Source organism: Penaeus japonicus, unplaced genomic scaffold (assembly GCF_977035675.1).
Source record: "Penaeus japonicus unplaced genomic scaffold, GWHDUDI00000001_assembly GWHDUDI00000004, whole genome shotgun sequence".
Classification (NCBI taxonomy): domain Eukaryota; kingdom Metazoa; phylum Arthropoda; class Malacostraca; order Decapoda; family Penaeidae; genus Penaeus; species Penaeus japonicus.
In genome coordinates this window covers 8,302,173-8,312,172 of record NW_028234406.1, presented here as the reverse complement: position 1 = coordinate 8,312,172, position 10,000 = coordinate 8,302,173, and the positions used below count along the sequence as shown (strand labels likewise).

The following is a 10,000-nucleotide window of genomic DNA, read 5'->3' as shown; positions in this document are numbered from 1 at the left end:
CCGCTGACGTCGTCTGTTGATGCATTTGGTCCAATACAGATGGCCTGGATGACTCCGGACGCTACGCCTTGGGTCGGCGTTGTTGTAACGAGGGTAAGGAAAACCGTCATATTCCGTATATTTTAACATCATACACTTTTTGCGGAACAGATGTATGCGAAATACAAACACAAATATCAAACACACATACACACAAGTATATATATGTATATATATATATATATATATATATATATATATATATATATGTATATGTATATATATGTACATATATGTATATGTATGTAAATATAAATATATATATGTACATATATGTATATGTATATAATATATATATATATATATATATATATATATATATATATATATATATATATATATATATATATATGCGTGTGTGTGTGTGTTGTGTGTATGTTTTTATGTATGTATATTGGTTCTAAGTCAAAATCCCCACAGGTTATAATACACAAAATCCTGTTGGAAATCCAGCTCCTGGATCCGGAACTAAAGGTTTCAGCAGAAACTTTGGTAAAGTCGTTGGAGGGAGATAAGCCTTGGGATGCAAAGGTTAGCGTCCTCGGAGACTCTCCAAACACACAAGACAGTCTTCTGTTTCGAGCCTGTGCCGCCGGAGCAACCACATTCGCCTGGTGGATCTGGCACAGCGGCGGCAGCGCTGTGTCTCAGAACAAGAAGGGAGAAACGCCCCTGCACGCCGCCCTCGACGCAGGGCACCTCGACACGGCCACCGCCCTCGTCCTCCACATGGGAGCGAACCTCTTCCTGCCGGACCACAAGGGGCGAGCGCCCGTCGATCTGATCCCAGACGACGCCACAAAAGAGCACCTTCTTACGGTATGACGCCCCACATTCTGATATATGTGCACCTAAACACACACAGGCGCGTGCACACACACATACACATACACACACACACACACACACACACACACACACACACACACACACACACATATATATATATATATATATATATATATATATATATATATATATACATATATATATATACAGTATATATATACATACATATATATATATATATATATATATATATATATATATATATATATATATATATATATACCACGAGGCACTACTGATACATTATCGGTATTTTCTAAAATTGAATACTTGGCTTTTCAATATTCTTAGTTACCATGCTTTCAAGTGGAAATAAACATTCTCGTTTAAAGTTCAATGTCACTTTCATTTCTAGTTTTTGCAAAGTTATTCTTCATAATGTAGCCAATAAAGTTGAATCAATTATAGAAGAGTAGATGTCAATAAGGGTGTAATTACAAGTATGTACGAGTTGTTTTACATGTTTTTTGTACTTTGGTAGTAATTGTAATTTTGCAATTAAGAAAATAGCTATTATTTCCTACTTAGTTTACCTTTCGCAAACTAAGAAGGGAACATACATGTATATATATATATATATATATATATATATATATATATATATATATATAAACATATGTTTATATATACATTTAAATATATATATATGTGTGTAACTATATATAAATATATATATATAATATTTATTTATAAATTTATTTATGTATATATACATATATAAACATACATCCATATATATATATATATATATATATATATATATATATATATATATATATATACATATATGTATGTATGTATAGATACACGCCTAGATATATATTCACACATATATACATGTATGTACATACACACACTTATTTACGTTATATATACTTATATCTATCTATAATCATACATATACATTTCAAATATGTACAATATATCTTACACATAAACACACACATATTTACGTATACAAGTTATCTATGATCTTTTAAGCTGTAAGCTATAGAGTAAATTATGTTTTAATTTTCCCTGCAGGCTTCTCTGGCAAGAGAATGTCGACGTCTAGCTGATGAATGGGAAAAGTCTCAAGAACCTACAAGGAAACAAGAAGCAAGGCAGATTGTTTTCCTTTTCCTTTCATTGCATTGTGCATACGCTTCACAAACAGACGAAGACTATGATACACTGTGTTGGAAGACCATTTTCTGGTGGTTGAATAGAGAATTATGTGAGGGTGATGACTGGATGGAAAAACTGATTCTTGTCACCAAAACCCAGGATACAAAGGTTTCCGAAGATAAGGAGTCTGGAAGCAGTTTCATTGATGTCACGTGCGATGATATGTTGGAACTGATTACTAAATCACAGTTCAGATATACTGTGTCTAGTGCCAAAATGGGTGATGGTGAAAATGACATGGTAATGAACACACTTGGCAAAATTCTGGAGAAAGCGATAATTCTTAGTTGTGAAAGGGAGTTTCCACTTTTCCTACATTTTTTGGTACATGTGGGAAAACAGAAAGTCACTAGCGAAATTGAAGTGTGTCAGGCATCTCTTCTGCATTACGCCGCTTTGAAGAACAATATATCTGCAGCCAGATACCTTGTCAGTCACGGAGCTTCAATCAAGGCAAAGGATCGTTTCGGCAACACACCTGCACACTATGCTTGCATGCATGGCTACAAGGAATCAGGGGACTTTTTAAGGACATATCAGGTAAACAGATATGGATTAACAGCAATGGACCTTCTAGATGGTTACAGAAACTACCTGAAACTGTATGATTTGGACTTAAAATCTCTGGCGAACATAGACATACAAAAAAACAATACTGCTCCTCAGAGAATAAACATTCTTTTAAAAGAATTGAAGAAAAAATGGCAAGTGAATGGCATAGGAGAAGCAATAGCTAAAGTCCATGTCAACTATTCAAGAGGAGAATCCAAAGACATACAAGCAGCTGTATTCAGTTGGGCAGACAGTATAAAGAATGCTGTTGCTAAGAAAAATCCCATGTTTAGCGGGGAACTTCTAATGTTAGGAAGTTCGGCAGACAACGTAAGGCTCTTTTGCCCAGACGAATATGACTGTAATATTATACTGGGCAGTTTTAATGGCTATCCTAATGGAGGCCTGCAAGTGTCACTGGAAGAAAAGGAACCTGATTATAGTGACTGTAAATCAAAAATTAATGTTTCATCCAAACACATTAACATCTTAAACCTTCTGAAAGGAAATAACTTCTTATATACATTTTACAGTATGGTTAAGGAATGCATCTCAATTCTTGAACCTGAAGATAAAAGATTAACAATGATTCCACCTGGTGTAAAAAGGACCAAAGTTGGAGTGGGGCTCACCCTTGTTTGGACAGGCAAGGAGTTCCCTTTACTGCTGGTGGATGTGGACATTGTACCCACTATGGAAGCTCCCTGGCCAGCAGATCTGCCTAGGCCACCTCTTACACCGCCTCACATTAAGTCAGTCTATATCAACAGTATTGGCAACGGTGAGTGGAGGTTCTCCTTCGCACAGGCGGAAAACGAAATCATGAAGAATCTGACTCCTAACCAGCGGCGAGTGTTCCTGGCCTGTAAGATGGTTCTAAGTTCCCTCAAAGTGGAAAAGTGGGCACCAAGAGATATCCAGAGCAGATTCAAGTATTTCGAGAAAATTTTCTTCAAAATTCCATCGCCAAAGAGTTTCATCTTAAAAAACACATTCTTCTTGGAACTGCAAGATTTCAGATCCCAAACGAGCTACTGGACAGACCAATTAGAAAAACGGGTAAGGTCAATCTTTGAACGTATGTGCGAAAAAGGTGTTAAAGAGCCAGCAAAAATAGAAGCTTACTTTGCGGGCAGTACAGAAGCCTCTTCTCTTGGATACGGGGCATCAGAAATTGTTCATTTTTTCACTCCGAAACCTGGTTTTCACGGAGTAAGTGAATACTAGGCTGGTAGGTCAACATGAAAAAGAAAAAATATCCAATATCTTTAGAACAAAAATATAAAGAAAAAATACACACATATGTATATGTATATATATGTATATATAAACTAGATCCTTAATGGGAAGAAAAGCTCAAGAAAATAATTGCTTGTATAGGAAAGAGATACAAAATTGTAAAAGGGAATACCTTTTGAGTGATGTCTTTTTGATTGAACCAAATACTCATTTGAGAATATTTTATGTCCAGACTGATGACTCTAAAGTCTAAATGGTGACACATTATCTCACATTTTGTATAAAAAAATGAAATATAATTATCTAGAATTAAATTTAGCCAGGACGCTCGAGCGACCAGGAATACATTACATGCAGGGGGGGGGGGGGTTAAGAAGTGTCTAATTTACATACACTGGATGTAATATGATAGTTATAATTTTACTGAATCTACCCCTAAATCCATTCTTGCCAAAAAACGTAAAAAATATGTTTTTCTATTTTTTTTTACGTAAATCTATACATAACCCTAATCAAAAACAAATTTTATGCTCAATAATTTTGAATTAACCATATTGTCACCTATATAGTGTATCATAGTTAGATTATATAAGGAAAAATATAGCTGTTACGGAGTGGCATTGATAGGAAAATAAATTGTTGTTTTCATTAATGAGTTTTTACTTCTCCCCATTTTTTCTAACTTATCCTGACGCTTATACAAAAATTATTAAGTTGGCAGATATTAAGAGGTTAGCAATGCCAAACCAATAAGAACTCATTCTTCAGAAAGAAATATAAAAGAATTAATCAAAAGACATGAGCAACACCAGAAACACACAGTCCTGCACACACATCACACAAACTACACACAGAACTAAACCAATTCAGAAATTATTTGACAGTGATCCAAGTATGAGAGTGTGAATTCAATGAAGTCAATGGCATCATAGTATGAAATGTGATATTGTGATGATCCTTCAAGGCATACATTTAATCATGATTAAGATCTATTGTAATCAGGAACAGGAGAGAAAAAGAGAGTGAAAATTATTACTAAACATACAATAAGATATACACTATTGTTACACATATCTTTGAGAAAGAATATTACAGACCTTCTCCTGGTGGCTAGTAAGAGTTTGGTTATTCAGAGTGAAATCCACTAAATCGGCTGTTCCTACACTCGGAGTCATACAAAATAAAACATCAAAAATAATAAAGATAATACTAATAGCAAATATCATTTTCATTTTCATTATTAGTATCGTTACTATTTTCATTATTTGTATTACTGTCATTAATATTATCATTTGTTATTATCATTTCGGTCTTACATCATCCCTTACCCTGTGTTTGCATATATATATATATATATATATATATATATATATATATATATATATATATATATACATGAGTGTGAGTGTGTGTGTGTGTGTGTGTGTGTGTGTGTGTGTGAGCATGTACTGATAAACTGATAAGGGAGTTATTTTTCCGTGTAGATTTACCAAATTACTTTCCAAGAGACAGTGAAACGCCATTCCTTTCAAAAGATGAGAATTGGCTTTTAAAGGCACACTCGCAGGCGCAAAGCGAATTAGGGTGGGAAAAAGTCTAAAACCTCATTTCATAATGGCTCCACTTGAGCTAGAAACATCAATAAATTAGGAAAGCAATTGCTGTGCACTATCAGTAAATTGCTGGGCTCTTCTGGGTCCCAGTACTCTTAGCAAATATACCACATTGGCGTTGCTATAGATAATCAAAAGAATAAGTCGAGCTCTTGTGCAAATACAGGTATATATATATATGCACATGTGTATGTATATATGCACATATGTATGTATATATACATATTTGTATATATGTTCTGGTGTTTGCTGATAACTAAATACATGATAAGTGGAAACACACATAATACCTCACACCCTACCATTTTATTGATCAGAGACTCACCATACCATATCTTAAATCCGCTAATCCTCACCTATCAGTAGCAAGATTTAGGCGATATCCCCTCCGAGGAACCTTAGTTCTCAACATCTAGCCCTTCAGCGATGTAGTTCTCCGTTAAAGATCTGAGCATGGGACGAGTGCTATTTCTTTACTGGTTAATTTTCCAGTGTCTTGTATATTCAGAGGTGAGTTTCTTGCAAAGATGTACAATGTGTAATAGCAAATCGCAAAAATACTAAATCTAAAGTTCTTTAGGTCGACACTAATCAAAGATGTTGCCTTTTTATTATAGGATAATGAAAAAAGAAAATATTTCATACCATCGACACAAATTGGACTGCATATAAACTATTTCTAGAACAATGCATAGATTGAAAAACAAATCTTAATTTGTGTTTATATAGATAAGTGAAACTTGATTTCGCAAGGATGAAACGTTATGTTGTTAAAGGTATGTTGCGTATACAAGCTTTAACTACAGCTCTTTGTACTTTTATGATATTCAAAAGATGACAAAGGACACTTGGGGAAGCCGCGAACACAAGGGCACCCGCGAACACTGGGGCAGCCGCGAACACAAGGGAAGCCGCGAACACTGGGGCACCCGTGAACACAAGGGAAGCCGCGAACACAAGGGTAGCCGCGAACACAAGGGAAGCCGCGAACACAAGGGTAGCCGCGAATACTGGGGCAGCCGCGAACACTGGGGCACCCAAGAACACTGGGGCAGCCGCGAACACAAGGGAAGCCGCGAACACTGGGGCACCCAAGAACACTGGGGCACCCAAGAACACAAAGGCAGCCGCGAACACTGGGGCACCCGCGAACACTGGGGCACCCAAGAACACAAGGGAAGCCGCGAACACTGGGGCACCCAAGAACACTGGGGCAGCCGTGAACACAAGGGAAGCCGCGAACACTGGGGCACCCAAGAACACTGGGGCACCCGCGAACACAAGGGAAGCCGCGAACACTGGGGCAGCCGCGAACACTGGGGCAGCCGCGAACACAAGGGAAGCCGCGAACACAAGGGAAGACGCGAACACTGGGGCAGCCGCGAACACAAGGGAAGCCGCGAACACTGGGGCAGCCGCGAACACAAGGGAAGCCGCGAACACAAGGGAAGCCGCGAACACTGGGGCACCCAAGAACACTGGGGCACCCGCGAACACAAGGGAAGCCGCGAACACTGGGGCACCCAAGAACACTGGGGCAGCCGCGAACACAAGGGAAGCCGCGAACACTGGGGCACCCAAGAACACTGGGGCAGCCGCGAACACTGGGGCACCCAAGAACACAAGGGAAGCCGCGAACACTGGGGCACCCAAGAACACTGGGGCAGCCGCGAACACTGGGGCACCCAAGAACACTGGGGCACCCGCGAACACAAGGGAAGCCGCGAACACTGGGGCAGCCGCGAACACAAGGGAAGCCGCGAACACTGGGGCACCCAAGAACACTGGGGCACCCGCGAACACAAGGGAAGCCGCGAACACTGGGGCACCCAAGAACACTGGGGCACCCGCGAACACAAGGGAAGCCGCGAACACAAGGGAAGCCGCGAACACTGGGGCACCCAAGAACACTGGGGCAGCCGCGAACACAAGGGAAGCCGCGAACACTGGGGCACCCGCGAACACAAGGGAAGCCGCGAACACTGGGGCAGCCGCGAACACAAGGGAAGCCGCGAACACTGGGGCAGCCGCGAACACAAGGGAAGCCGCGAACACAAGGGAAGCCGCGAACACTGGGGCACCCAAGAACACTGGGGCACCCGCGAACACAAGGGAAGCCGCGAACACAAGGGAAGCCGCGAACACAAGGGAAGCCGCGAACACAAGGGCAGCCGCGAACGCTGGGGCACCCGCGAACACAAGGGAAGCCGCGAACACTGGGGCAGCCGCGAACACAAGGGAAGCCGCGAACACTGGGGCAGCCGCGAACACAAGGGAAGCCGCGAACACTGGGGCACCCGCGAACACAAGGGAAGCCGCGAACACAGGGGAAGCCGCGAACACTGGGGCAGCCGCGAACACAAGGGAAGCCGCGAACACAAGGGAAGCCGCGAACACTGGGGCACCCAAGAACACTGGGGCACCCGCGAACACAAGGGAAGCCGCGAACACAAGGGAAGCCGCGAACACTGGGGCACCCAAGAACACTGGGGCACCCGCGAACACAAGGGAAGCCGCGAACACTGGGGCAGCCGCGAACACTGGGGCAGCCGCGAACACAAGGGAAGCCGCGAACACTGGGGCAGCCGCGAACACAAGGGAAGCCGCGAACACAAGGGAAGCCGCGAACACTGGGGCACCCAAGAACACTGGGGCAGCCGCGAACACAAGGGAAGCCGCGAACACTGGGGCACCCAAGAACACTGGGGCAGCCGCGAACACAAGGGAAGCCGCGAACACTGGGGCAGCCGCGAACACTGGGGCAGCCGCGAACACAAGGGAAGCCGCGAACACTGGGGCACCCAAGAACACTGGGGCAGCCGCGAACACAAGGGCAGCCGCGAACACAAGGGAAGCCGCGAACACTGGGGCACCCAAGAACACTGGGGCAGCCGCGAACACAAGGGAAGCCGCGAACACAAGGGAAGCCGCGAACACTGGGGCAGCCGCGAACACTGGGGCACCCGCGAACACAAGGGAAGCCGCGAACACTGGGGCACCCAAGAACACTGGGGCACCCGCGAACACAAGGGAAGCCGCGAACACTGGGGCAGCCGCGAACACAAGGGAAGCCGCGAACACTGGGGCACCCGCGAACACAAGGGAAGCCGCGAACACTGGGGCACCCAAGAACACTGGGGCACCCGCGAACACAAGGGCAGCCGCGAACACAAGGGAAGCCGCGAACACTGGGGCACCCAAGAACACTGGGGCACCCGCGAACACAAGGGAAGCCGCGAACACAAGGGAAGCCGCGAACACTGGGGCACCCAAGAACACAAGGGAAGCCGCGAACACAAGGGAAGCCGCGAACACTGGGGCAGCCGCGAACTCAAGGGCGAACATGGGGCAGCCGCGAACACAAGGAAGCCGCGAACACTGGGGCACCCGCGAACACCAGGGAAGCCGCGAACACAAGGGAAGCCGCGAATACTGGGGCACCGCGAACACTGGGCAGCCGCGAACACAAGGGAGCCGCTGGGGCACCCGCGAACACAAGGGAAGCCGCGAACACTGGGGCACCCGCGAACACAAGGGAAGCCGCGAACACTGGGGCACCCGCGAACACAAGGGAAGCCGCGAACACTGGGGCACCCGCGAACACAAGGGAAGCCGCGAACACAAGGGAAGCCGCGAACACTGGGGCACCCGCGAACACAAGGGAAGCCGCGAACACTGGGGCACCCAAGAACACTGGGGCAGCCGCGAACACAAGGGCAGCCGCGAACACTGGGGCACCCGCGAACACAAGGGAAGCCGCGAACACAAGGGAAGCCGCGAACACTGGGGCAGCCGCGAACACAAGGGAAGCCGCGAACACTGGGGCACCCACGAACACAAGGGAAGCCGCGAACACTGGGGCAGCCGCGAACACTGGGGCAGCCGCGAACACAAGGGAAGCCGCGAACACTGGGGCACCCGCGAACACAAGGGCAGCCGCGAACACTGGGGCAGCCGCGAACACAAGGGAAGCCGCGAACACAAGGGAAGCCGCGAACACTGGGGCACCCGCGAACACAAGGGAAGCCGCGAACACTGGGGCACCCGCGAACACAAGGGAAGCCGCGAACACTGGGGCACCCGCGAACACAAGGGAAGCCGCGAACACAAGGGAAGCCGCGAACACAAGGGCAGCCGCGAACACAAGGGAAGCCGCGAACACTGGGGCACCCGCGAACACAAGGGAAGCCGCGAACACAAGGGAAGCCGCGAACACTGGGGCACCCGCGAACACAAGGGAAGCCGCGAACACAAGGGAAGCCGCGAACACTGGGGCAGCCGCGAACACTGGGGCACCCGCGAACACAAGGGAAGCCGCGAACACTGGGGCACCCGCGAACACAAGGGAAGCCGCGAACACTGGGGCACCCAAGAACACAAAGGCAGCCGCGAACACTGGGGCACCCGCGAACACTGGGGCACCCAAGAACACAAAGGCAGCCGCGAACACTGGGGCACCCGCGAACACTGGGGCACCCAAGAACACAAGGGAAGCCGCGAACACTGGGGCACCCAAGAACACTGGGGCAGCCGCGAACACA

General features: G+C 45.8%; 2 protein-coding genes across 2 annotated transcripts in view; both read left to right on the top strand.

Moving 5' to 3' along the window:
• LOC122260749 (uncharacterized) overlaps positions 1-4,498 on the top strand; it is a 30,707-nt gene extending 26,209 nt beyond the window's left edge. Inside the window, exons 19-21 of the mRNA XM_086535993.1 lie at positions 1-93; positions 460-858; positions 1,912-4,498. The exon at positions 1-93 is cut by the window's left edge and continues 243 nt beyond it. Coding sequence (XP_086392119.1) covers positions 1-93; positions 460-858; positions 1,912-3,834 — 2,415 coding nt within the window. The 3' untranslated portion in view covers positions 3,835-4,498. The remainder of the gene's footprint in view (positions 94-459; positions 859-1,911) is intronic.
• A 1,356-nt stretch (positions 4,499-5,854) lies between these two features.
• Positions 5,855-10,000, top strand: part of LOC122260751 (uncharacterized) — a 66,668-nt gene continuing 62,522 nt past the window's right edge. Inside the window, exon 1 of the mRNA XM_086535764.1 lies at positions 5,855-5,969. Within this exon, the coding sequence (XP_086391890.1) occupies positions 5,913-5,969 (57 nt within the window). The 5' untranslated portion in view covers positions 5,855-5,912. The remainder of the gene's footprint in view (positions 5,970-10,000) is intronic.